General features: G+C 40.1%; 4 protein-coding genes across 6 annotated transcripts; 1 reads left to right on the forward strand and 3 right to left on the reverse strand.

Moving 5' to 3' along the window:
• The first annotated feature begins 1,377 nt into the window (after positions 1-1,377).
• Positions 1,378-11,926, forward strand: LOC126610528 (protein RST1-like). Its single transcript, XM_050278610.1, has 25 exons — positions 1,378-1,881; positions 2,145-2,426; positions 2,513-2,596; positions 2,722-2,998; positions 3,323-3,570; positions 3,889-4,066; positions 4,166-4,353; positions 4,475-4,575; positions 4,660-4,735; positions 4,816-4,947; positions 5,032-5,113; positions 5,451-5,523; positions 5,918-6,086; positions 6,275-6,405; positions 6,505-6,596; positions 6,945-7,036; positions 7,122-7,337; positions 7,436-7,513; positions 7,616-7,798; positions 7,994-8,890; positions 8,986-9,282; positions 9,428-10,078; positions 10,390-10,540; positions 10,700-10,818; positions 11,042-11,926. Exons 1-25 carry the CDS (start codon positions 1,378-1,380, stop codon positions 11,405-11,407), a joined length of 5,667 nt encoding a protein of 1,888 aa, XP_050134567.1. The 3' UTR covers positions 11,408-11,926.
• A 677-nt stretch (positions 11,927-12,603) lies between these two features.
• LOC126610529 (zinc finger CCCH domain-containing protein 41-like) lies at positions 12,604-18,401 on the reverse strand. 3 transcript variants are annotated; one of them, XM_050278611.1, is made up of 5 exons: positions 18,070-18,401; positions 16,563-17,416; positions 14,751-15,950; positions 14,112-14,459; positions 12,604-13,447 (listed from the first exon to the last, which is right to left on the reverse strand). In XM_050278611.1, exons 2-5 carry the CDS (start codon positions 17,364-17,366, stop codon positions 12,974-12,976), a joined length of 2,826 nt encoding a protein of 941 aa, XP_050134568.1. In that variant the 5' UTR covers positions 17,367-17,416; positions 18,070-18,401; the 3' UTR covers positions 12,604-12,973. The 3 variants fall into 3 exon arrangements, with proteins under 3 accessions (XP_050134568.1, XP_050134570.1, XP_050134571.1); XM_050278613.1 differs by having other exon boundaries at positions 16,563-17,440; XM_050278614.1 differs by having other exon boundaries at positions 16,563-17,449.
• Positions 18,402-19,563: 1,162 nt separating this feature from the next.
• On the reverse strand, positions 19,564-22,801 carry LOC126610531 (uncharacterized). Its single transcript, XM_050278616.1, has 3 exons — positions 22,340-22,801; positions 21,208-21,423; positions 19,564-20,878 (listed from the first exon to the last, which is right to left on the reverse strand). Exons 1-3 carry the CDS (start codon positions 22,670-22,672, stop codon positions 19,769-19,771), a joined length of 1,659 nt encoding a protein of 552 aa, XP_050134573.1. The 5' UTR covers positions 22,673-22,801; the 3' UTR covers positions 19,564-19,768.
• An 802-nt stretch (positions 22,802-23,603) lies between these two features.
• Positions 23,604-27,337, reverse strand: LOC126610530 (probable galactinol--sucrose galactosyltransferase 5). The gene is made up of 4 exons (XM_050278615.1): positions 25,909-27,337; positions 25,016-25,193; positions 24,550-24,917; positions 23,604-24,324 (listed from the first exon to the last, which is right to left on the reverse strand). Exons 1-4 carry the CDS (start codon positions 27,100-27,102, stop codon positions 23,764-23,766), a joined length of 2,301 nt encoding a protein of 766 aa, XP_050134572.1. The 5' UTR covers positions 27,103-27,337; the 3' UTR covers positions 23,604-23,763.
• Positions 27,338-27,532: the final 195 nt, after the last annotated feature.

The raw sequence follows: 27,532 nt of genomic DNA on the forward strand, positions 1-27,532 counted from the left end.
ATGTTTATATTGTATTTTTGCTTACAGATTCAATGAGGATTGTTGTCGGAACTTGGGCGTTGGAATTTGAAATTTATTGCGGATGTGTGTAATCTGTGCAATTTGTGAAATCTGTGTATGTGCAAACTGCAATCTGTATTCTATGCAATTTTTTTCAAACTGCAATATGTGCTATTTTTTTTTTCAGTCTATGCAATCTGTGCACTGCAAAATGCAAACTGCAATCTGTGCAGTTTTTTCAAACTGCAATTTGTGGAATCTGTGCAGTTTTTTCAAACTGCAATTTCTGGAATGTGGAATCTGTGGAAATTTGTGAAATTTGTGGAATCTGTGAAATTTGTGGAATTTGTGCAGTTTTTTTCAATCTGTGCAGTTTTTTTCAAAAACTGCAATCTGTGCAGTTTTTTCAAACTGCAATCTGTGCAGTTTGAGAAACTGCAATCTGTGCAGTTTTTAATTGCAATCTGTGCAGTTTGAAAAACTGCAATATGTGCAGTTTTTAATTGCAATCTGTGCAGTTTGAGAAACTGCAATCTGTGCAGTTTTTTCAAACTGCAATTTATGGAATATGTGAAATTTATGGAATCTGTGAAATTTGTGGGATTTGTGCAGTTTTTTCAAACTGCAATATGTGAAATTTGTTCTGTGTAAAAACTGCAATCTGTGCAGTTTTTTCAAACTGCAATCTGTGCAGTTTTTTCAAACTGCAATTTGTGTGCAGCAAACATTTTTAAACAGAAAAAAAAAATGGACCCGTGTACCCGGACCGAATCGGCCCGTTTCAACCGGGCCGGGTAAGGTCCGGTTCCTATTTTCAGAATTTTAATACCCGGCCCGCCCCGCCCCGTCTCCTTTAATTCCGGGTACGGTCCGGTTCCTTCAAAAATGGGCCCGGCCCGGCCCGTGCCCAGCCCTACACCAGACCATAAATTTTGACTTTAGTTCGTATAAGCTGAAGCCAAACTCACTATGTGAGTCGGGAAATTTGAGTTCAATAGAAGAGAGTTGAGTGTAGTATATGATTCTCGTGAGTTAGATTTTCATAGAATTGTGTTTTAAAAATCGAACTCAGGCAATTTGAATTCTATATATGAAAATCAAATCAACATAAACTATTGTGAAAAACAGAGTACAATAAAAGACTCTAGTATGTTTAATTTTTTTGTTGTTGACAAAACTCTAAAATGGCTCGTGTCATGTAAAGCTAAACTAAATAAATAGTTTATCAACCAGTTTTTAGTCTTGTGATACTTCATTTTAGAACCGTGGAAGTAAATGAAAAGTTTTGACAAAAAGAAAAAAAATGCATTAAAAAATCAAAAAGAAAAAAGAAAAAAGGAATTAGGCCCTATTTTAGCAACATAAGGGCCCAACTATATGGGCCTTATGGGCATGCAGATGAACGCGACGTCGTTTCAACTTAGCGCTTCCCTCCCTGAAACGGTAACTTGCGCTGCTTCTCCGTCTCTCTCTGCATCTCTCTCGATGGACTCGTACACTCCACTGTTGGAGAAAACGCGGGTTCCCCAACCGTCGCTCCAGAAATACGCCGTGATCTCAATCTTCTCGAAGCTCCGATCCGCCCCGAAGTACTTAGACTCCGACTCCGAACCCGGAAGAGAAGCCATTTCTCAGTGCCTCCACTCCACCTCCCCCGCCGTCGTCGACCAATCGGTTCGCGAGCTATGCAGCCTCGTAGCGGACTCCAAAATTGATATCTCCCGCGGGTTTCTGGAGCTCCAGTCCGCACTCGAAGGGTCCGCCCAGAAATTCGTCGACCTTTTCGTCAAAGGTTTGGGCTTTTTGGTTCGGTTTGGGTTTCAGAGGAGCAATGGCAAGTGGTCGTTTAGTTCCGTGGCGGAGACTCATCCGTTTGTTAAGGTGCATTGGATTCAATGGTTTAAGACCGTGTTTGGTTGAAAAGATATAATCTTTCTTAGCTTTCTACTTTGCGGAATGAATTTTGGAATTTAACGGTTTAGTGTAATTTGAATTCAGTTCTGGTTTATTGGGAAAGTTGAGGCAACCAAACAGAGTCTTACTGTTTGAATGTTTTGATTTTGCCCATTTTTTGAATTTTATAAGAATGCTGGTAAGTGAGTGATGGAGTTGGAATCTTGATGGTGTGTTTTAATGGTTGACAGATTCTGTCATGCCGATCGGATGCTGAGCCGGAACTTGTGCAGCAGGTTTTGCTGTTTATGGCAAAGAATAAGCAGTTGGGAATGGTGGGAATTTGTGACTTCTTAAGACCGTTTTTGAATTATTCGATTTTAAGGATACCTTTCTCAGAGACTTCGGCCTTGTTTGCAAGGCATCTAATATCGTCGATGGCCTCTCTTTGTTGCTCAATTCCTCTTGATACACTGCCTTTCTTGAAAATGTTGACGGACTGTCTCGTATATGTTCCACTCAGTAATTCAGAAGTAAGTTTACTTGTTAGGCATGTTATGGTATATATTGGTTTCCTCTTGGCTTGATGCTAATTAGGTTAATTATTGAAAATTTGCAGGATTTTAGGAATTTCATATATTTTGCGGAATGTATGGTCGATGCATATACAGTGGTTCTGAGGAATTTGGCTGGAACTGGATTGGTATATTCTTAGCCCTTCTAATCATGTGGTTTCATCATTCTTTTTTGTGTCTTGGTTGATTTTTTTCCTTTCTCTTCTCCTATATAACTAAAGATTAACACATTTGTTCCTGTCCTTGTTGGCAGCTGATCGCTGAGGCTCATGATTGTGGTTTGGAACTGTTTGATAAAATTCTTTTAATTTCTTCAGCTGGCCACATGCACTCTGGTTTGATTGAGCCCGTAGTTGAAATGTCCAAGCACTTAGTGATTACCCAGAAAGATATTGGGTTGCCTTATGTGCCTAAAGTATCATCAGCTATGCTTACGTTATTTATTATCCTCGTTCAGTCAGAGCTTGAGCATGACCAACTATCTACATTGAAACTTCTCCACCTTCTTTTGAAGTGGAAGTATGGAGATGGTATGCTTTAGTTTACTCTTGAAACTTTGATAATATCTACGTTTTGCAGTTTTTTTATAAGTCTTGGTGTATGTAAGAATCTATTAGGAATTGTTAGCCAGCTTATTTTACTATCACTGTCATGTGTTACTCATTGAGCAAGAGCTTATGCTTTTCTTCTTGAATGACTTCATATTGACTAGGATCTAACTTTTATTTATGTATTTATTTGTTTTGTAATAAGAAAGAAATGTTCATTTTGGTGGTTGTGTTCTCAATTGGATTCCATTTCCCACATTCAATGTTTGAACTTTTTGCTTATATGAATTTTTTTTCCTCTTGTAGAATATGTTCACAGAACTGCATGTCCTCTGAGTGAGGAGCTTTTATTCATATTCCCTGTCATTAGCCTACTGTCATCTACTTCTAAATATGTCAAAGGAGCAGCAACAGATGTGCTTGTCCTGTTACAAAAGCTCTTAGTAACAGTTTTGATAGCACCAAAGCATAAACCAGCAATTGAAGCAGGATATCCATCTCTAAGCACACCTGGATCTATTGTTTTTAGAATCTTACAGCGTCTATGGTTCCAGGTGTATTTTCATTTTCTCTCTCATTGTTGGAGTTATTTTCTTAGTTGAAGTAAGGGTGTTGTAATTTTCTTGCAAATCAAAATATCCTTTGATTTTTATCTTGTAGTCTTCGTAGCCCCTTCTTAAAATACGAAAGAAAATATTTTTTGTCCACATCATATGTAGATTGAAGCCGACCCCACTTAGTGGGAAAAGGCTTTGTTGTTGTTGTTGTTGTATCATATGTAGATTGAAATTATTATAAAAGTTACAGAAAACTGCAACTCTTTTCTAGCAAATGATGATGGGTTTTATAAATTTCTACTTTTTGCTTTTCAGGATCCTTCATTGTCGAGTTTCTTCTTAAATTTTGCTTCTAGTGGTAGAACTGATGGCAAAGAGATTCATGATGTGTCAAGATCTTGGCCATCTCAATTACGAGAGTACACTTTATGGATTGTTGACAGACGAAAGTCTTCTCTACCTCTCTCCCAGTCTCAAGAGAGATTCATTACTGGTAAATACTTTGGGACCTCTTCCAACTTTGGTGCATTTGTCTTGATCATTACTTAACATTTGCATCATATTCACTTATTCCCACTATTCATTATTGTAGGAATGCCCTTGTTACTCTGTGCAATTGCTGGGGTTTTAGTGATGCATGAGGTACTTGGGAGTACGGCTTTAGATTCATTTGCTGCCATTGCTACTATGGATCCTAAAGTAGGAGCTCAACTATTGCTGGCTATCCTATTTTACAATAACATATTCACTAGAAAAGATATAAGTCGCTGTGGTATGTTGGTGAGTTTTCATTTCGTATCCTGGATTCCTTGTGTCTTATTAAAATAGGCACACTTACTTTTCTATGTGGCTCTCTTTTTCTCAATTTTTTCATAATTACTTTATTGAACTGTTGCTGCAGCCCAAACTTTTGACAACGCTTCCAGCACCTGCTTCACATTCTATGATGATTCCTCTTGTTGTTCAGACTATCTTGCCAATGCTTCAGAAAGATGCTAAACCGTACGTACTATGTACCATTCTGGAGGATTTTTCTTTTTTATTAATAATTTTAATTTTGTTTGAAATCCTTGATTTGATGTTCAGAACTTTGTATGCGACAGCCATACGTTTACTTTGCCAGACTTGGGAGACCAATGACCGTGCCTTTGGGAGTTTGCAGGTAAGATTTTTCTATTTTATTTCTCATTTTCTATTGCTGATTTGTTCTTATGGTTTTGCATTTCTTCTTCTCAATATTAGGGAGTGTTGCTTCCAAAGTTGCTCACTGAATTAAAGTCCGAGAGAGAGATATGCATCAGTATGGCCGCATCAATTCGGGATGTTTGCAGAAAAAATCCTGATAGGGGCGTGGATCTCATCCTGTCTGTTTCGGTATGGTTCTCCGGATGCTGTTTCTTTTTATTTTCTCTATGCATTCAGTTCTAAGGTGTCTTCTCGTTGTCCCTGAATCAACAGGCTTGCATTGAGAACAAAGATCCTATAATTCAAGCTCTTGGTTTTCAAAGTCTTGCCCACCTTTGTGAAGCTGACGTAATTGGTAATTCTGTTGTCTGTTAACATGTTTATTTCAATTTTTGAACTAACAAAAATGACTGATCCTCTTGCCCACCTTTGTGAAGCTGATGTAATTGGTAGTTATATTGTCTGTTAACTAGTTTATATCTGTTCTTGAACTAACAAAAATGACTGATCCCTGCAAAATTTATTTTCTTGGGCAAGACTGATTTAAAAGTTCTCGTGGCAATGAGATTCACATTTTAAAGTTCAGGGACTAGCAAGAGATATTCTAGGGCATTAGTGCAATTTACCTAATTTTAAACTATTTTTCTCTTTCAAATGAATTACTGTAAACTCTAGACAAATCTCTTGTTCAGATTTTTATACAGCCTGGGACGTCATCACAAAGCATGTTCTGGATTACCGTGCAGATTCAGTTCTTGCTCATAGGTAAGCGCACATGTACAGAGTCCTACTTTACAATTTACATTGTGCGTCTGCTTGACAATAGCATAAAGCACCTCCTTGTTGCTAGAACTACCTTTTTTTTCCCTGGAAAGTTTAAGGCTAGATGTTGAGTTCAACTCCTAGAAGGAGTCCCTAGTGTTTTCCAATCTAGATGAAATGGACTTGTATATACTTAAAGTGTTGGGAGTGGTAATATCACCAATATTAACAACTATCCATTTTTTATCCAACCGTTAAAATTGGTTATTTTTCTTTCAGTTCTGGTTTTTTATTTTTGCGGATACAGGGTTAAAGTTTTGATAGTCTTCAAGAGTCTTTCAATGATCTCTTGAAATGTAAATATACTTATAGCTCTTTAATATCTGCTTGATGGCAGCGTTGGCCTTCTTCTGAGGTGGGGTTCAATGGATGCTGAAGCACATCCTGAAGTCTCAAAGAATGTCTTGCAAATCCTGTGGAGTGTTAGCTTGTCTGCTCACCCTGGTCTGGAGTCACAATGGGAAAAGGCAAGGGTCTCTTCCTTAGAGGCCTTAGCACAATATGAGGTAAGTTTTCTGAATGGATGCAACCTATATATTAACCTTGTCCCAGTTCTGATAACCAGGTTATCATAAATCTTGTGATATCTTTACTTCGTTGGCAACTTATCTAATACCAGCATCTTTTTTATATATTTTATCTTTGGTATATAATCCTTACAGTTTTCTCTTTATGTTATGCAATGTCTTCCCAGATATCATATATTGAACAAAACATTCAAGATTTCAAGAACAGGAGCACAGAGTTACTTTTCTCTGAAGCAAATATTACTGTACTCAGGGCTTTGGAAGAACTTCAAGTCAAGGTCATAACTTACGAGCATCTGTAAGCAATACATTTTCTCTAATCCTACACTTGTCCAAGTTTTTTCTCTAATCTGTCACTTCCGTTTAAGTGCTGAGCATATTTTCTTTTATGCTTTAGTACAAGGCGAAGATTAGTCAAGGAGAAAAGAGTTTTAGGAAGTAAGATTGAGAAGCTACTGGATGTGTTTCCACAGGTGATCTTTTCTTCAGGTATAAAGAGATTGGTGTCTTATATGAGTTTTTGTAAAGAGAAGTTGGTGGACACATACAGACAATTGGCACACACGAATCCTAGTTACTTTTTTGGATTGTTCAGTAAAGAGAAGGTCAAACTTACTTTAATCCATTGTCTTTTTGGATAAGTTTTGGATGGAAGGTTGTACTTTAAGAAAATACAACATGATTCCTTGTGTTCATTAAATCCGTGTCCTGAGCAGAGTTATTACCTTATTGTTTGATGGTGATTTATCAAACTTAATTATCTTGATGTGCTCTTGTTATTGAATAGCATATTTCCATCTTTCTCTTGAGTCTGAGCATATGACATTGCATTTTCAGGGAAAAAAAGTAACGCTAGAGAGCTACCTGGTGCAGCCCTGCTATGTCTTTCCTTTACTCCTAAAGATGTAAACACCGTAAGGACATCAAGGGTAAGATAATATCACCCGTATACGACTATCACCCTTATTCTTCTCTTTGCTGTGCTTTAAATCTCCATTATTATTGTGTATATAGGGATTCCGAGATACACATGCTGGATATGAGAAGGCATTGGTGGAACTAGCTTCATCCATTCAGCTTTCAAGAAATATTTTTGTTGCCCTTATTTCACTCCAATCTTGGAAGTCCTTTGTGCGACGTTGGCTGGGGGCGGATATCTTATCCTTTGATAATCAAATCTCCTCTGTTGTCTTGGATAAAACTGCTAAAGCTGCTAGTGACATTCTGAAGGTTCACTGTCTTGTTTTGCTTTATGTGTACAGAATTTACCCTCTGGTTATTTGAGCCTGTGCTGAATTTCCTTCTTTTTTGCTTTATCTAATGTCCAGAGTATGATAAAAGCGGCAGAAGAGGCTATTCCTAGATCTGCTGAAAATATTGCACTGGCTGTTGGTGCACTTTGTGCGGTAAGGTCTCTCATGCTTGAATTTTATGGTTACTATGCCTCTTTACTATGTCTCACATGCTTTGTTCGGCCTTAAGTTTTACCTATGTTTGCTGTTTGTTAGGTCTTGCCTCCATCTGCTCATACTATTAAATCAGCTGCCTCAAAATTTCTGTTGAAGTGGTTGGTCCAGCCTGAACATGAACACCGCAGATGGACTGCTGCGATTTCTCTTGGATTGATCTCAAGTTGCCTACATGTAACTGATCATAAGCAAAAGTTTGAGAATATCACTGGACTTGTCGAGGTTTGTAAGTTCTGTTTGATGCTATTCTTGTTTCTTTCTTCTGTATCTGTTTTTTTTTAATTTGGTGTTGACCTCCTGCCTATGAATCATCCGAGATCAGAAAAATAATTTTTATAGTTACCTTGATAAATAGGCACTGGAATAGTTTTGTGCTATTGTCTGCATGTTTTTTTTACTGTTAGTGCATGATTTTAGGTTATGTGTAGAAGCAGTAGCACCCTTGTTAGAGGAGCTTGTGGGGTTGCCTTGGGGTTTTCTTGCCAAGATCTTCTGACCAGGGTTGATGCTGCTGGTAAATCTGACATGGAAAAGGAAACAGGCAAGATGTCGGAAACAGACTTGCTTGGTATGATAGTTAAGGCATTATCCCTGGTGATAGGTCAGCTCACTCAGTTTCCATCTGATGTTTTGGAAAGTCTGTCTGCATATTTCCCACCTAGCACTTTTGGTATAGATGTGAATACAACTTCTGAACTGTCACATGAGAACTCTGATGACTTCCTCGAAGATATCTGGGGTGTTGCTGGACTTGTTCTTGGTTTGGCGAGTACTGTTGGTACAATGTACAGGACTGGGGCACATGATGCTGTTCTTAAGATAAAGGGCTTAATTGTTTCATGGATTCCACATATGACTACTCTGGTTCAAGGGTCTGGATCTTGCTCTCGGGGTTCTGAGATAGTCTTATCAGTAGGGTCCTGTCTTGCACTTCCAATTATAGTGGAGTTCTGTCAAAGAGTAGAACTGATGGATGATAATGAAGTACATCTTTTAGTGAATGGCTATAAGGAGCTCATTTCTGAATTGGTCTCTGTCAAAAAATATGGGACCTTCTATCAAAGTTTACTGATGTCATCTTGCGTAGGAGCCGGAAACCTTCTAGCCTGTACACTGAACGGAGGGTTGCACTTTATTGAGGTTGAACATGTAAAAGGTCTACTGGAATTGTTCAGAAAATGCTATTCAAATCCTTATCCTCCTTTAGTCCATTTGGGTGGGATGCTTGGACTTGTTAATGCTCTAGGAGCAGGTGCTGGGATCCTGTTTGACATGCAGCCTCCAACCTCAGTGCAGACAGCTTATGACCACAAGGTATTAAATTTTCTATTCTAAGTAAATGTATACCTATTTTGTTGTTTGGTTTTCTGATTCACGTGTATAAATATTTTTTTGGTTGTGCTGGACAGGAATCTTGCTATCTCATGGGTCCTCTACTTTCAAGTCCTACTTGTGAGCAGTATTTGACATCGTTGATGCAGGATTTGTTTCTTGTTGCACAGAATTCTGATGATCGTCAATTGCAACATTATGCTGCATGGGCAGTTTCGTTTCTTCGAAATCATTTGTTTACCAAGGAAGTTGTCAATGTTGACAATAGTAGCAATACTGATGCAGGTGGTTCAAAATCTATTTCCCAAAGTTTTGCAGATGACAGTTCAGTTTTGAAGCTTTCTTCATGGCTGATGCATCTCACTTCTAGCGGGGTATGCTACTTGTTTTGTTATGGTGCACAGGTGTCCTTTTTTCTTTCCCTTTCGGCTGATGAATATGTGAAACAAACCGACATCAGGTATTTGATTGCTGATATAACTATGGGTCTTTTCTGATATATTGAATTATTGTATTCAGACAGGCAATGCCCCTCATGTTTGCACAGTAGTGACTGTGATAAGGTGCCTTTCACAAGCTCCTAGGCTGCCAACCTTGGATTGGGGTGCTATCATCAGACGCTGCATGAGATACGAAGCTCAGGTTGCTAAGTTGTTTCCAACAGACGTATCTCTTGAAAAGGGATCCCTTAGGGAGGAATGTGTAAAGTTCTCATTGGTTCATGCAAATAAGTTTGATCCACTTCTAAGTTTCCTTGATGAGCTGTCTGACTTGTCCAGATTCAGAACACTTGAGTTAAAGCTGCAATCTTGTATTCTTGGTCATCTTGTAGATCTCGTCAAAGTATTCTCAGGTTCAAGGCTTGAGAAAATGTTTGATGATGTCTGTAGCTACTTCTCTTCATTTACTTCATATCAATCATATGACACCAATGAGACAAGCTTATTACGGATTTCATGCTGGAAGGGTATCTATCAGTGTTTAGATGAAGCTTCCCTTGACTCTCTAGAGTACATATCTCACATAGAAAATTGCTTGGAGGTGCTCTTTTCCTTGATGCATGTGACGCAGTTAGCTGCCACAGCAGGAGAGCATTTCGTAGAGGAGTGGTCTGAAGCAGTTAGGTGCTTTGGGAAGGCTCGTAAAAGTTGGTTGTTGAACTTCCTGCAGGTATACTATAACCATATACTTACTAATACACGCTTCTATTGATATGCATTCCTACAGCAACTCTTATTATGTCTTGCTGCTTGGAGAATATGCAAACAAAAATGAGTTGCAACTTGCAACCTTCAGAAAATCCTATGATATTTTTTCTGTTTCTTTTCAAGCTCAGTAGAAGTTTAATCTAGAAAGTTACAACGCGCTATCAATATGTCAGTACGGCTTCATTTATATTAAAAGCCATTAAGATACAAATGTTTTAGTTGAACCTGCTGCCGCTCACATGTTCAAGTCATTTAATTACATGGATCTTACAGGTTACCCAGGAGGACTTGCAGCAAAAAGATGGACAACTTATTCAAGTTCTGAAAAAGCTTCAAACCAAAGCTAAGCTAGTTAGCGTTGGCTCCATCCCATTGACTGAGCTGGGAAGGTTAAAGTCTTTGATATTGAACACTCAATCAAATGGTTAGGATTTTTTTAATCATCTGTTCATTTTTTAAACTGTAATATGGTTAGTTTCTCTACGTAATGGTTAATCAACGTTAAGAAAACGGATATACTGTGAAAGGTGTACTAGAGCAATTTTGATAACCTGACATTGCTTTGAACTTTACATATTTGCAGGTATTTGGGATGTGCTCATTGAAGTTGTAGCAGCTTTGCAACATGCAGATGGAAGTGTCAAAAGACAGTGGCTTGTTGATGCAGTTGAAATCAGCTGTGTATCGACTTACCCTTCCACGGTATGTACTACGCGTTAATTCACTTTGTTGATACTGAGAATTGCATTCATTTCCTTCATTGAAGTTCTTTTTGTTCACTCTCGAGTTTTGTGCACTGCAAGATGGGCTTGCTTGTGCATAACCTTTTGTTCCTTAGCATCTGGTATTGATATGATAGCGATATGAAATTTAAGCATTTGCTCCATCTAAATGGTGAATAATTTTGACCTTAATTCTCCGACAGGCGCTACAGTTTCTTGGATTGCTATCTGGTAGCTGGAGCAAATATATGCCTCTTCTGATTCTGGACCAACATGCCGTGCTGAGCGATTTACCAGTCACCCTATCCTCTCTTCTCTCAGACTCTAGTTGGGGAGGAGTTGTGGAATTCATCGTTCCTTCTCTTTTAGCATCGACAGAACGCATTTACAATTGGACCACACATATCAAGCGGGGTGAGGATGTCCCGCCTGACATGCAACCCATCGACAAAAGTGAGAGTTCCACGGCAGTTTTCCTACTGAGAGTAATGCATAGCACCTGTGTATCTCTGAAGCATTACCTGCCTCTCGAGAAGCAGCTTCAGCTTGCCAATATGGCGGTTGCTTGACATATGAGACCGACATTGTCTGTTAACCGTTGCGGCTGTGCAAGCCAAAATGAGAGTTGTCAGCAATCTGATGTTTCTCTTTCTGGAATCACGTCGGCGTGCCGCTCATTTTCTGTGTATCAAAAGGGGTGGCATGGAAAACTGCCGTTTGCCTATTTATCAGATCCCGCGGTACCCGAAAAGAACAAGACTTGCTACTGAATTTTCAGCAGCCACTCCTGCTTACACCCAATCCCGGGTGGACACGTCAAAACTTGGACACGTGTTCACACGGGATTGGGTATAAGTAGGAGAGGCTGCTGAACACCCGAAAAAAACTCCCTGAAATCGACCAACGGTGATGTGTGGCGACCGAAAGACTAATGCCGTGGAATTGGTCTTAATATATGAAAGCTCTGTGCGCGCAGCATGGATGTTGGTGGTTGCTTTTCAATGCTAAATAATATTTTTCTCTTTCTCCAAATTATTGCCAAACGATAAAAGTGCGTAATGGTTAGTCTTCTCGTCTCTTTCACCTGAGTTCGAATCTTCTTTTTGACGCAGTGTAAATTGTTAAGAGTAAACTGCCATTTATGATTTATCCCCTCAAACGATGACGTTAGATAGTGTCAATTTTTCTTTAAACTATTTTTTCAGCCAATTTACCCCCTCAGTAATCACACGTGGAGGGAGTTCGTCAAATGCTTGTAATCCGAAAACTCAATATTTCCAACAAAAAAACGATTGGCCTAGTTAGATTATTAGTCTACGTGGTGATAAAAGGTCGAAAGATTGGTAAAAATATTAGAATTAAACCTCTATAGTGAAATTTGTTAAAATTTAGATATAAAATTAAAAGTTGTCAACTACATGAGCCACATGTAGATTTTCACTAAAAGTATTTTCAGTCATTTTAAAAGCACTTCCAAATGAGTGATTTTTTCACAGAGCAGATATACGAAGGAAAGAGATCCTCGCCGGATCCCTTCCTCCTAATCTACCAAAATTGATCCATCGTCTGAAGTTATTATAACTTTTAAATTAAGCATCTGTTTGTAACCGTTGAATCAAATTTTAATGATACGGATTCCCTGATTTGGTGGATTGGGAGGAAGGGATCCGGAGAGGATCCCTTTCCATATACGAAAACAGAAGCAATAGCATCGGAATCCAGCGAGAATTTAGTAAAAGAAGTGGATCTATCAACTTACGTAAAATAAAACTGAAAGGGAATAAAAATCCCAAGTAATTTTTCTATGTAACAATTTAAACGTTTCAACAGAAATTCTCAACTTTAATGCTGCTGCTGCTGCTTGTTCCTACACATATCTAAGAAGAAAGACGACCGACAAACTGACGAACCGACGAACATGATACACCACTCAACTCAACTCAACTATCCTCCGGTGAATGTCAAAAATAAGGCAATTCCCTTTTTTACAGATCCCATGCGTACAATAATAAACACTAGAAAAATAAAAATTTAAACAATTGCTAATTTGCATAGGGTTTTCCCGGAAGAATTAGAATTTCTCCGATTTAGTAGTTACCTGACTGTACAAATCCGAAAATTAGCCCGCATTTAGATTACAATGCGTCGACTTGGGATGACTCTTTCTCGCCTGATGTTGATCTTGGACTAGGCTCGGCATGTTCATCCGATTCCATGTGCTCAACACCACTTATTCCTTCAGAATGTTCCGGTTCTCCATTTCCTGATGCAGCAGCTTCCTGGGAAACAATGCATGCTTCCTTATCTGCAACAGGCTCAGCATCAGCTAGTAGTGGCCCCTTAGGAGTGGTAGATGGAGAGTTTTCTCTGCCACTATGGTCATTGCTGGAAATACTAAATGTCAGCCACGTAAATTTCAGATCATGCCCTTCCCAGCATTTACCGTTGAGAAATGCCCTCTCTGCTGAACGGCGTGTAGTGAAAGTTATACGAGCTGAGCAATCCTTTGATTTCTCTAACTCACTACCACAATCACGGGATTCCAGATCTTCTAATTCCACAGTAGAAAGATCGCCATAGGGTGAAAAGTGTTCCTTCATAATAGCAACCTGCAAAGAACAAAACATCAGTTTACCTTTCATTGGTACATAGATAAAATATCTCAAGACAAACTGATTCCAGACCATTTCATTGTGATAAAAGTGAAAATATGAAGGATATAGGAAAAAAGGTATCAACAGAGAAATAAAACGAAGCCTATCTTGCATGGCGTCGGCTACTTAAATGAAAGGAAAGAGTGAAAGACATTTCAGTTCCTAATTGAAAGAAAAACTGCAGGCTCTCACTGTAACAAGTTCCCCTTTTAGTCGATGGGGTCTTTTTAACATATTCTGTAAAAAAATCTTTACTAAGATAAATCTTTTTCTCGAAAATACTCCTTTTAATAGACAAGTTAAACAAACCAAAGACCAAAAGTACATGCGTAAGGTAGTCTCTCATGACTTGAATTTATGTTGTAAATTAGCATGTTTGCATTTGATAGAAATGATTTTGTGCATCTGCTACTTTAACCTGATTTCTTTCCTAATGCCTCATTTCATGTCACTATCTTTCAATCTTACCATACTAACTAGAAAACACACGCATTGCTTTATTGCTCATGATTATGATCTACATAATACCAGACATCCAAGAGCATAGCGTTCTCTTAATAGAAAGTGCAACCATAAAAGACAATTTCTCAGAGAGAGAGAGAGAGAGAGAGAGACTTACATTTGCAAATCCAACTGGTAAAGGAGGAAGAATTATAAAACCAGTAGGACGGTTGTCTAATTTATATCTATTGAAAGGAGAAGGTGGCCCCAGTGGTCCCAAAGGACGGATAGTCTGCAGCTTCAAGCTAGGAGATTGCTGCAGCATCACAGGTGAACTGGTTTTTGGACTACCGGACAAAATGTTCTCCCCTGATTTGTTCTTATCAGTCATCTCAGCATGCATTGCATCCGCAGGAGCAGGATTTGAGGAGCTTGGAGTAGCAGCTTTATCAGCTTCGGTTGTTGTTCCCACTTTGGGTCTCTTAGCAGCTTGCTCTGTGTCTGTCTCACCCTTGGGTCCAGTAGCCTGCAAAAGGTCAAACCTTGAGAATCACTGATAAATGAAAGAATATAGTTTTATAACTGCCTCACTAATAACTTTGCCAACATCTTTATACCCATCAATTTCAAACCCTTTTCAGGGTCCTCTTCGAAACCATTAAAACAGATTGTCTCGGCAAAGAAGAATTGTAATGCACATTGATATAGTAGTATAAGTTATAACATAAGAAAGTTAGCAAGCCAAAATATTATATGCCTCGTACTAAAAAACATTAGCAAGAAAATGAAACATTCAAGGCAAGGGCAATTGGTTTACTTGTTTCTCAAGCTTGTCCAACTGGCGACGAAAGTCATTCCTTTTCTGGGCTAACATTTGCTGCTTCTTGCGAAGTTCCTCCTTCAACTGCTCCAAACTCTCTAGCTTTTTCTGCAGAGGTGGGGCCTTGGGATCATTTGAGGTGATAAGCTTGGAGTTATCAGTGGCAGGTAGAGAAGCATCAGATGCATGGGCAATACTACCCTTTAGAGCTGCAGACTGAAGATTATCCTTGCTAATACTAGCACCAGATGAATGGGGTGGTACTGAACCAGTTGTTACACCATGGGGAGTTCCAGAAAAAACACTGGGAGTGCCTATCCCCTCATCAGGAATGCTATCACGATTAGCCCACCACAACCTGATAAATCGGTTACCCATTACAGCATCAGGTGCCTTTAAAGCAGCTTCAGCCTCTTCCCTCCTTGAAAACTGGACAAAAGCTCGTTCACTATTTGATGGAATGTAGATGTCAATGACCTCTCCAAATTTTTTAAAATGAGAAAGAAGAGCCTCCCTTTTGTTGTTTTTCTGAGGAATGCCATTGACAAATAGAGTACGCAGTGCTTTTTGAGATGGTCTCCGAATGTTACGCGTGGAATCAAAAGGTGTCTTGGGTGATGAATCCATGGTGTTTGGGCAATCCTCTGTAATTATACGCTTTCCTTGACGTGGTGGAGTTTGAGTGTTGACTGCCTCCTTAACTTCCTTAGTATCACTCTCAATATAATCTGAAGAATTTATTACAGGATCAATTTTCTCTTTCACATCTAATCTACTTTTTGAACTACCAATTCTACCCCACACGGACATGCTTGTACTCTGTGAACTGGCAGCTGCCCCAACGCTTCTAATTGGGAATTCATTATCAGCATCATTCGACAAGGTTTCAGTTTCATCATTCCTGGGTGATCGCATGCCTAGAAGTGCATTTGAGGTTTCAGGACAGTTATTATTCCACAGGGGTTGATCAGGGTCATACAAATCAGCACCACCTGCATAACCAGTACCAGAATATGAACCATTCAAGCCCAAGCCATCATCAGTGACAGCAGTCTTGCTTGTTTTTACATGTAAGCCTTTGCTATTCATCAATGCAGTTGAGGATGCACTCACTGATGGTAGAGATCCCGGGCCTGTGGGTTTTCCCAGTAAGTGTGCACTTGGAATCGACACAGGGAGGTTGAACTGGGAAAGACTCTGTAATAGGGAGAACATAGGACATAAATAAAAACACAGACCAACAAAGAAATAACGTTTAAAAATAATGAAACTTCCATCCAAGGGAAATCCCAGCATAACTAAATGATGAATGAGTTCAAGTCAAGCGATTCATTTGTGTTATGAAAAGAAAAGAATACAACATCAAAACAAAAAAATAAAAAAGATCATCAAGTCACTAGATTTCAGAGCCAAAATATGGCATGCACATGCCAATGCTTCTACAGTATATAATTAAACAGTCAGGCATAATGACTGGAAGAAGCCGGTTGATGGTGCAGACAAAACGAGATAAAGTTTGCTTGTCCACCATATTGAAACATAAATATAATGCAGAAACATGTCATCTCTCTCTCTAAAGTACTTGCATGAAATTGAATCATTCAAGTTGCCGCCAAGTTGATAAATAACACATTATTATTTGCCAAGAAAAAAGTGCTACATTAAGGTGAATATGAACCCCAGTAGATGTGGAGTGATCCTCAGTTTAAAGATACTCAGCGACAAAATAATTTTCCCCTACTTTTCAAGTCATTGTGCAGTGTCAAATATGCTACAGATGTTCAAGTAACAGGAAAGATGTAAATGTACCTGGACATCTTCAATAACAATCCGATTCATACCATGCTCCATTGGGCACACATCCCCTCTGAGACAAAATCCACGCTCCTCGAAGTCTCTACATCTTTGGCGAGGAATCCCCATATTTAATGAAGAATGGATTGGTGGTCTGAGTGTTCCTTGCAAGCCAATGGAATGTAGTGTGTCCATGGAACCATTTGGTATTCCTGGAATCAACCCAAATGCATTCCAGGATCCACTTTGTGCACCTGAAACATTTGGCAATCCACGCCCAGCAAAAAGACTCGGATGGATGGAGCCCTGATGAACCATTTGAGAAGCAAGATCTGAGTTGAACCTAGGACCGCATTGGCTCCATGATCCAGAGTCCCGTCCTCTTCCCCTACCAGGACCAACATCTCCAGGAAATGCTTGGTTTGCCCGGATTCTTTGATTTAAATCAAAAGGTGCTCGAGGCAGTGATGCTGACCCCGGGCGTCTTTTATCAAATTTTACAGAAAAGTCAGTGGAATTGTGATTTCTCCATGGTGTACTTGCTTGAGAGTCATTATCTCTAAAAGAGTTCCCATTTACAAAAGGTTTGTTTCGCCTTCTGAATGGCCTTGTTGTGACTTGATCAAAAGTATCTCTCTCCGAAGACTGAGAGCGAGTATCTCGTCTACGATGCTTGTGGTTTCGATCGTCATCATCATCATCACTTACTTCCTTCTCCTCAGGATCATTACTGCAATCAGAAGGAGAAAGACCCCCTGGTTTTGGAGATGAAACTTTTAACTCCATTGATCCCTCGAAATCACTAGAACGTTGGCTCATACCACCAATAGTTCCAGTTTCCCAGTGCAGAAACCAAATCACTTGTTTGCCTACAAATATTCCAGCAAAAGAACCTAAATTTACTTTCCAAGAAAGACAAAAATGAAAATGAAAGTAATCAGAACGGACAATCATCCCCGTTTAACAGAAAATACAAATACAACAACGACAACAACACAACAAAGCCTTTTCCCACTAGGTGGCACGAAAACAATTGAAGTGCCCACACACTGAAATCCTTGCACCATAACCATATCAACTTAATACACATTGTGCAATAGACATACCCGTGCCAGCGAAAATTTATAAGCTACTTAACTGCCACCATGAAATAATCGAACTTTCATAGAAAGAGAATTGCATTCAATTTCAGTACTTCTCTTCACTAATCATTTAAAAAATGAGCGATGATCGTCGAACAATTGACATTCTAACGAAATGTTTGATGCCCAAAGCAACGATCAAGATACCGAAAACCCAAAAAAACAATCACCAACCAACACCTAAATGCAATTTTATACATATTGGTAAGCGTTACCAAATTAAGCTCCTAAAACCCAGAGGCTTTCACAATTACGTACAAAACGATAAGTAATCCAACACAATCAACAGAATTTAACCCTACGAATTGGATTAGGCGATGATAATTTAGGTTTAGAACGAACATCAAACCAAAATCAAACAATTAAGCATAAAATCTTACAGATTGTTGCAGAAGAATCGAGCAACAAATGCCTCCTGAAGCTTCACGCACAGGGATTGGCTCAGCTACGATACGCAGCGCGGAGCAATGCGCCGAGGGCATGGATGCAAATTTAAGGAAGATACATAGCCGCAGAGGGAAAGGGGTGAGGGGCAAGGATCGTAAAAAAGTGGTAATCGAGGGGGGTTTATCCAAGTGGGAGTGAGAGAAAGATTTGGCGGGGAGAAATATGCAAGAGGAGAGAGGGGTTTTGCGACTGTGACTTGTTGGGGGGGGGGGGGGGGGGGGTTTGGAGAGCTTCGGCCGAGCAAACAGGATTTCTGAGAGAGACGACACTGTACCAAATTTGGAATACGTGAAATAATGTGGGGACTAAAAATAGTTGCAAAATTGCAATTTTCTACCATAATGTTTATTAAAATTATGAATGTGTCCCAAAACGTTTTTTTGACAAATCAACCGTAACAAAACCCCCATAGCAAAAGTAAGCATATATCGTTTGGTATGCAGACGGGATGGAACGAAGAGGGAACAAAGATGCCCTGGGATGGAAACAAGGAGGAAGAAGAAGGAGACGAAGAGGTTATAATTTTGTATTCCACAGATGTTGAACAAGTCGTTTCAGGGGGTGAGGCGGAACGAAAATTCATCCAAAATTCGTCCCGTGGAACAGCGCGTTCCACCCGTTTTAGGCGTACCAAACGTGGAACAGAACGCCTCGTCCCACTCTATTCCGTCTCATCCCACATACCAAAGGGTACCTAGCCCCTCAATGGGGATATATTCAATTTTGCACTTAAAATCTCGAGTTCAAATTTTAACCCCTTTCAAAAGAAAAACAAAAAAAAAGAATCGAACCTACTACAAATGTATATGGTTATCCGTTATCATAACCATGAAAATCAAACTAAGACTTAAGCTAATTAGGTGAAGATCATATACTACTAGATGAGAAATTTTTTCGTGCACCGAAAATACAATTGATACGCCAAGTGTAATTATGCAATTGGTTGAAAACTTTAAAAAAAATTCAATCACTTATATTATGGCATTTAGTATTCCAGATCATGATTCCGTCACTGAAAATATTCTCCTACTAGACCAAGTATGCACGTGCTTCAAGACTCTCGTTTTCATATTTTATCGTTACTTCGTAACTTGTTCTTCTTTCTTGGAAATTAAAAACCTGTTTCAACTTTCAATCCCACCAACACTGGCGGCCCATCTCATCATTCATCGCCCAGGACAAAAATTGGGGACAATGATTCTTCCTTTATTTTGCTAAATAAGGAATCTTTTCCTTGTTTTCTTAATGACACCTTAATACATACGTTTTCTCGTCATAATTATGTCAGTTGATCAAAACATTGTGCCTCAGTCCTTCCAGTTGGAGTTAAATCAGTTGACCAGAACACCGAGCCTTCCTTCCAATCGAGTTCAACCCCATTTAGTATATTTACGAATATAAAAACAACTAAAAAAGTACAAAAAATAGAAAAGGGAAAATCCGCAATACTAATATTAGCACCCGCACCAAAAAGAGAAATTGTGTATTGAGAGGTAGTTATATAGAGTGAGAGATGAAAATATAAGACAAAAAGCAAAGCACATAAAGGGTTGTAGTCTCCTAAGTTCCGAGCGATAGATGATCTAGGAACAAGTGATACTTCATGTACATCAGTCCGAAACCCACACCAGACTATCGGCCATACCATCCTCGGGGTGGCTGAACATCGCTGTCAGTCATCATCTTATCTAGCACCACATTGAGGTCAACTGACTGGCCGCTGTCTGTCAGCTTCCGAACTGCAGCCCTAACTTGGTCTCTGGAGAAACCCATAGTTGCCACTTGGTCAATCACATCGTCAATGGGTACTCTGTTTCCACTACCGGATGAAGGTGGACTGCCACCCGCCCCAGATGGAGTAGGGTTGGCATGTGGTAGCACCCGAGCAGTTGGGAGCTGTGGGTAACCACTGCCTCCACTTTGAGCTGTAGCAGAAGAAGAGTGATGTTGTGGTTGCATTGTGGAGCTACCGCCATATTGAGAAGGTGGTCCACCGTATTGGTACGATTCACCAAGCCCAGATGGAGGGTTATACCCGGAAGGATACCCTGCACTGGGTCTGCTAGAAGGTGGCTCATATGCATTTGAAGCTGGACTGTAATACTGTTGGGAAGGGGGGTGACCGCTGGGTGTATGAGAAGGTGGCTGGCGAAGACTTGGTGGGTAGTTCTGGGAAGGGATATAAGGTGACTCTTCAGTGTGGTGGCCTAATTTAGGCTGGATTTGAGAGGGATTAACAGGTGCAAGCGAAGGGTGCTGTTGAGGCAGCTGGGGTGGCGGCTGGGAATACTGTGGTTGAGTGGTAGGTTGAAATTGTTGATGCGGTGGCACTGGAGGAAGGGGGGCAGGCTGCTGACCTGGAGGTAACTGGTATTGATGATTTGGGGCTTCTTGAGTTTGACCAGGTGCTGGGAAATAAGGGTCTCTCTGAGGGACAGGAGGGATCTGGTTCTGAGAAAACTGATTTGGAAGTTGAACCGCATGTGGTGCATTTTGGGGGATAGGTTGGGGAGGAGCATTTGGATAAGAAACACCAGGAAGTGAGGGAGGAAGGTTCATGGGGGGATGAATTTGTTGATGAGAATGTTGAGGAGCAGAGGCGGCTGTCTGCTCAGTATGTCGTTGTCCAGCATTCTGAGATTCCAGTTGAGGGTCTATCTTTGTATTCGATACTTGTATCCTTGCAAGATTCAGTTCTACCATTTCTTGCGCATCCTTCAAATCCTTAACATCTGTTTGCACCTGTGTGTGATGTTGAAAAAAACCAAATGTTTGCAAAAACCAATCAATTTAAATGCCTAGAAGATCGAAAGTTTTTAAGAATTTCAGGTTTAGTAAAGCATGGGGGATGCGCAACTTTGCTTCTACCCTCTCTATTTAGTTCTGAGATTATAAGTGACATGCACTGGCACACAGACAGGGTAAAAACTAATAGTGGTCCTGCATATGCATCAATCATACTGCCAATGTTAATTGAAAGAATTAAAGATGAACAGAAGATATTTGACTAAACACCAAATGCAACCATATGTTAAGTTCACACCAAAAAGAAGGGTAAAAGGGCAACATACATCTCTAAGTATACCCTTCAAATCATCGACAGAATTCTCAAGATTGCGGCTTCTGCTCTCTAGTTGTGTTAGTCGTGCACTAACACCTTCCAGCACATGTAGCAAATTATCAGCATGCTTCTTCATGGTCTGGTCAATCTCTGACAGAATTACGACATTGCGGTCCTTCTCTAAAACAAGTTTTGCAGGTTCAAGGGAATCCATTGACCCATAATTCTGTAGAAAACAAGGAATAGCACCATGTAAATGAAAATAAACCACATGGTAAATCCCACATACAGCTATCGATCATATATCCCTTTCGGATTGTACACAACATGGATAAAAGCCCATCATGGTAGACAATATATTAATACTTCCAATATCATCAACTACGACCAATCTACTACTAAATAATAACATAAACGGAAACAAGATCAACCAAAAAAGCTTCAAGATCAATCAAAAAGCTGCCATGCTAGGACATACTCTGCCCTCAGGAAAATTCGGTACAATCCTCCATTAACAACAAACACAAAATTTCAATATGCTAACATCAAAAACAACCATACAGAATCTCACTTCCGAAAGAAATCAAACATAACTAACTGAAAAGCCTCCATCGCCTAACATTTTGTAGCTTTTAAGTAAGTAATAACCTCTTGATCCTTGCTAGTTTGGCTGGTAAAAACAGCCAGGAACTGACAAAATTCCCAATCTTAAATACTAATGAATGTATTGACTGCCTACTTATGCTGCCGGTCCCAAGCCCCGGATAAAGGAGGATTGGGAGTGCGTCAGGTAGTCAACAGCCGGCACTCCGTTCTTACGTCGAATCCCTATGATGTATCGACTGCCTACTTATGAAATTGTTCTTCCTCAACTAACTGATCACTCAATTTCCCAAGCAAACTAATGTAGGTTTACAGAAACTGCAGATTCAATTAGGTCAATAATTCTTACTTAAACATTGATTAGTGACGATATAATCTACTGAGCAGCCAGCTTTAAAAGTTAGATTCAAGTCCAACTAAAAATCGAAGGAGCTCTCTTGGATTCCGATTCACTTCCGATCACCACGACGAGTTTACAAGCAAATGCAAACATGAAATTAAGCAGGAAGAAATGAAATTAAGCAGGAAGAAATTATTACTCTGATTGGAGATGCAGCGTTCGACTTGGACTCGCCGGAGTTCCACGCCCTGGTCGGTCCTCCTCCTCCAAGATTAGGCGCGGCATCGAAACTCGGCGACGGAGAAGAAGCACCGACGACGGGGCGAATCGGCTGGAAATCGTAGCTGGGAAGCATATCCTGATTCTCCTTGTTGTAAATCCCACTTCCATGGCCGCCCCCGCCGACCTGATACTCTTCTTCTCCTCCGCCTTCGAGGTGGCTGTTGCTGGTGTTGCTGTCAATCTTCATCAGGTTGATGAAGTCGTCGTTCTGGTGGTGCTGGTGCTGCGCTGATCCCTGCGACAGATCCATTACTGCTTGTCCATAAACGACGTCGTGCTCATCCAGGAAATCAAACCGCGGGCCGAGATTTTGGATGCTCCTTTTCGGGTTTTGGGAAATTGATATTATATTGAAGTTCGACGAAGTTATGATTTAACTTGCTTCTTAAGAGTCCAGGATATTTGTCGGATCCTCTTCGTAAGAATTTTGGGATTTTTCTATAATATCGAATTTATTTTTATATATGTTGAATATAAATAGTATCTAATAAAAATTAATCATATAATATATGATAAATAGATGTAATTGAAAGATTTCAAGATTCTCACCAAGAGAAGAGTTTGTATTTATTTATTATTTTTCTTTTAATTTATTTATTATTTTGTTTGTTGGACTCTCTTGACTTCGCCTTTGGGATTTTTATTGGGCCAGAAAGCCCTTTTGGTGTTCGTACGAGACTTGCATGCATATGCTGGGCCAAGAACTTAAAAACAAAAGACGGATGATCCTGTAAGATGGTTCGGCGGCCTGAACTGAACTATTTCAATCACATTTGACTGATGTTTTGCGGTTGTCTTTTTTTTTTTTTTTTAAGGAAAGTACGATATTCATTGATAAGAGGAGAATACGTACAAAGTGTGGATAGTGTGCTAATATGAGGCTCGATGTTTTGGCCGTTGTTTGACAAACTATATAAATGTTTAGAGTTGATTTATTAAGTTGGGCAACAGTCTGAAATATTTGAGAAACTAACTAGGCATGTTGAAAGAACAAATGAAGTTGTTTTGTTTAACGCAAGATTATGCATTAAAAAACTTCTCTTTCAAACACCATAACGGAATATTTAGGAGCAATAGATTTTCTTCATCGCTAATCTCTTCAAATATTCACTTTTACTTTCGACATACCTTGAATTTTATCAAATCAAAAATGTTTGCGGCAACAAAGATTACCCAAAGAATGAAAGGTAAAAGTATTGTATTATTTGAAATTATTTTAAACAGTCGTTAATTAGCAAATACTTGTTCAAAATATACCAAGTCACTTGGTCTTAATTATAGTTCCAAACTCCAAGAAAACTTGGTCCTTAACATAAATAATCAAGGTTTAATCTAGATTAATTAAAATATGTACTTCACATTAGACAAGTTGGAAGAAGCAGGCCATGGCACATGGATTACGACCATTTGTTGCTCATATTCGAAGGCGACGTCGTTTCCACCAATTCTGCAACTTGTTGGCTTCTCAGAAGCAAATACTCTCAGCTCTCCAGCGCCTCTAACCCCGATTTGGACGGAATTGCCCTCCTCGTTGAATGATTGGATGGCACCGCCGGTGTTGAGCATGTTGACTAAGCCAATGGGGGCAAACTGGACATTTTTGCTAGCGGATAAAACAGTCACCGGGGACACAAAAATGAGCTCAAAGTTGAAGGGGTCAAGTGAGAGTTCTGCATCCTCGTTTGGCTTGGATAGGACTAGCTTCTTGGACTGGTGGTAGTACATGGCAAAGGCCTCGACTCCGTCGACGGAGATCGGATTCTTGCCGCTCTTCCACTGGATGTCTTTGGGGTTGAACTTGGCGGTCAGCCGGTGGGAGAATTCAGCAAAACATTGGTTGCGACGGTTCTCCCGGCTCCACCCTCCTCCTTGGCAGTTGAATGCCCCAAGAACTCCGGTGTACTGTTACATATGTATCAAAAGGACTATTAGGTCAGTACGTGATTAGTCTAGAAGATCGATAAACTAGAGAAAATAGTAACGTTCTTTTGTCGTATGTTTCTTTTCAAACTATGACGAGGTATGTATATAGAGAATATTAATTTTTCAAATTCATAGTTTAACAACGTAAACATTTAACGAAGAACGTTTTCTAAAAAATTAATAAGATAGGTTTCTTAGGGTTACCTTGTTGAGGTTCCATATTTTGAGCATGGTGTTACCATCATGAAGAGGGTCCTCAAAGAGACAATCACGAGTAGGGAGGGCATAGTACTCGCACCGGAGAATAGAGCCATCGGGCAGCACCAGGGTCTTGAGCAAGTCAAAGTTGTGCTTTCCAACGGCGTCGCTCACATAAATAGGACCGCCGGAGATGGCCCTAGAGGCAGCATGGAAGGCGGCGCAAGGGTGGGTCGACTGGAACATGTCCCAGTCGGGGTGTATGAAATTCCCCATCCACAAGCTATTGTAGGCACAGTGCACCATGTGGCACCCTTGGAGCCAAAACGTACCGTTTGGGTCTCCTGATGGATCTGTGCACCAGAAGTCATCACCTAAATTGACACGCAAAGGAATTGATCAACTGATGTTAATTACAAAAATTATAAGATAATACATGTAATTAAATTAATTAAATTACTCGAAGACGTACCGACACGGCCAAGAGTGATTGCTTCTGTTCCAAGGAACATGAAGTCGTTGCAGTGCTCCATGCTTGCAATGACGCCATTGCCATTGAAGTGCTTCCTCACTGAGGATGTTAGGGCATCGAAGTATGCTTTTGCTAGCTTCACACGCCCACCATAGTTCTCACAAAGCATCTCCAACAACTATTTACAACACAAAATACAAATACAAAATATATTACAATTAGAGACTAAAACTTGTGTAACTAATAAGATTCTTCAGAAATAAGCTTCTTTTCGTATTAAAAACTTATCAAAACACTATACAAGAGTTAAATAAAAAAATAATTTAGAATCAAAGACTGAAAACTCGTAAATGTAATAGGATTCTTTAGAAATAAGCTTCATTTCATTTCATTTCGAGAACTTGGAAGACATCAACTTAAAAAACAAACACACCAGTCATCTATATTAATTAATTGACAAAATTAATACGCAGATACGGAATTTTTCTTATGACAATAAAAATGAGAAAGTAGATAGAATGTGCCACCAACAAGTCAAACTAACCAAATTAAAATACTCACACCATCATTTCCCAAAGTCAAAGATTAAACCAAAATCAAGATAAACACGAACGGTTTTTCAATGTGCTCAAAATACAGAGCGGTACGCTTTACAACATTATACAAGTGAAATTTTTTTCTTGTCATAAAACGTATATGCCGGTGTTCCGAATTAACTAAAAAACAAACAAATATTTTTTCATATAGAAAAATAAAAAAGAGAATTAAATAAGATTAGACCCAGAAATTATACACCTAGCAGATTTTACGTGACAATGAAACAACAGTGACCAAAATCTAGATAACAATAAAAAGTAAAAAAAATACAAAACTAGAAAAAATAAACAACTTACATGGATAACGTCGACTTTTACACCGTCGATCCCAACAGACTTCAAGTGCGAGTGGAGCCCCTCGTACATCTGATCAACTATTTCTGGTGGGACCAGCCCAATTCCGGTGGCCACGATCTTATCAACGGCCAGATCTTCCATCGTCTTCTGTAAACCTGGAGACAATATGGGCTCCACCACCACTGCCTCAGGCATGCCGGGGACATTGGGGCGGACCCCACCCCAGTACCCGCAAAGCGCGTGCCACACGTACACATAATCAACGCTCTTGAACTCCTCCTTGAGGTCTTTGATAAAGGCACCCATGCCTTTACTAGATTCACCCCGAGTGGGGCTCACATAGTCCCTGAACTTGTAATTTTCTTGAAACTTCAGGAGTCTGCAGGGCATTTGCTCGCCAGCGACCGTCTGATTAATGCCTTCTTGGGTGATGGGGTCAGAGTCGTGGGCGATGGACTGCCACCCGTCGTCGAGCAAGACGAGGCCTGGAGGGCACCCGCCTTCCACGAGCTTCCTCACGCCGTCGATGACGCCGTGAGGGTGCACGGTAAGATAGAAAGCGTCCCAAGTGCACCAGCCGAATTTGTCCACGATGCCAGGTGGGGTCTTCTCCTCGAGAAGCTTGAAAGTTCCCAAATGATCCCTCGCGGCTTTGACGGCGTCTTTGACAAGAGTAAACGGATCGTCGCCGGCGTGTAGATAAAGAACGCTCTGGAAGGTGCTGGCGGTTTCCTTGGTGGACCCGCTCTCGACGCATATGTCGAGAAAGTCCTCGTTTCCGGGCTGGACGGAAGCGCGGAAGGATCCTTCTAGGATGGGGAGGAGCACGACGAAGGGCCTCCCGGAGTCTGAGCTCTCAAGAACAACGATCTGAGTCTCGTTCTCGAGGTCTCGGCCTTTGGATCCGACCCAGTGGGTGGTCCACCAGACCTTGAACCGGAAAATGCTCATGAATCGGATGTCCTTCAGTTGGCCGACGGGAACAACATGGCGGCTGCTTGCCTCGATGGCATTGAATCCCACGAAGCAACCATCGGCGGTGGAGAGGGATGGAGTCAGAGTGATATTTTTGGGGACGTCCGAGAGGATGACGTGGCCATTTGCCATGAAATTGGACTTTTCAAGCTTAAACGAACAAGACGTCGGCATAGAGCCCTTGACGTCCGATATCACTTTGCTCAAGTTTGGAGCCATTGAAGAACGTATAACTATGAAAGAGGGCAAGAACGATAAATATTTGTGACGAGATCGATCTTAGGCTTAGGTTTTAGTGTGAGATGAATAGAAGAGTGGGTTTATATAGAGAAATGGATTAGGGTTTTTGAGGGCGGAGAATCAGAGAAAGATATTGGAAAGAATCTGTGATCAATTGCTTGCCACTTTAGTGACGGTTCATGGGCGAGTTAATATTTAGAGTTCATTTATAGGCAGTGCCCAAGTTTAGGGTTGGTCTCAGTGGCTCCCATTCAAATGGCAAGTGTCCAAGTTTTGGTTTGAATATTTAATAATTTTTTATATAATATATTAAAGTTCTTCGCGTTTTCAAACAGAAATTAACTAAATCAACCGACTGATGTGGGGTATACTTTTGTTTAATTTAAATAAATGGAAGTTTTAATAAGGT

Source organism: Malus sylvestris, chromosome 17, assembly GCF_916048215.2.
Source record: "Malus sylvestris chromosome 17, drMalSylv7.2, whole genome shotgun sequence".
NCBI classification, from domain to species: Eukaryota; Viridiplantae; Streptophyta; class Magnoliopsida; order Rosales; family Rosaceae; genus Malus; species Malus sylvestris.

Coding starts and splice junctions, on each gene's coding strand:
- LOC126610529 (XM_050278611.1), bottom strand. CDS start 17,366: ATGAGCCAACGTTCTAGTGATTTCGAGGGATCAATGGAGTTAAAAGTT. Junction 15,951..16,562: donor TTGTTATTGAAGATGTCCAG/GTACATTTACAT, acceptor TCCCTATTACAG/AGTCTTTCCCAGTTCAACCT. Junction 13,448..14,111: donor TACCAGTTGGATTTGCAAAT/GTAAGTCTCTCT, acceptor TGTTCTTTGCAG/GTTGCTATTATGAAGGAACA.
- LOC126610528 (XM_050278610.1), top strand. CDS start 1,378: ATGGGCCTTATGGGCATGCAGATGAACGCGACGTCGTTTCAACTTAGC. Junction 2,999..3,322: donor GAAGTGGAAGTATGGAGATG/GTATGCTTTAGT, acceptor TTCCTCTTGTAG/AATATGTTCACAGAACTGCA. Junction 6,087..6,274: donor AGGCCTTAGCACAATATGAG/GTAAGTTTTCTG, acceptor ATGTCTTCCCAG/ATATCATATATTGAACAAAA.
- LOC126610530 (XM_050278615.1), bottom strand. CDS start 27,102: ATGGCTCCAAACTTGAGCAAAGTGATATCGGACGTCAAGGGCTCTATG. Junction 25,194..25,908: donor TAAAAGTCGACGTTATCCAT/GTAAGTTGTTTA, acceptor TGTTGTAAATAG/TTGTTGGAGATGCTTTGTGA. Junction 24,325..24,549: donor AAATATGGAACCTCAACAAG/GTAACCCTAAGA, acceptor CATATGTAACAG/TACACCGGAGTTCTTGGGGC.
- LOC126610531 (XM_050278616.1), bottom strand. CDS start 22,672: ATGGATCTGTCGCAGGGATCAGCGCAGCACCAGCACCACCAGAACGAC. Junction 21,424..22,339: donor ACGCTGCATCTCCAATCAGA/GTAATAATTTCT, acceptor TGTTTTCTACAG/AATTATGGGTCAATGGATTC. Junction 20,879..21,207: donor TGAAGGGTATACTTAGAGAT/GTATGTTGCCCT, acceptor CATCACACACAG/GTGCAAACAGATGTTAAGGA.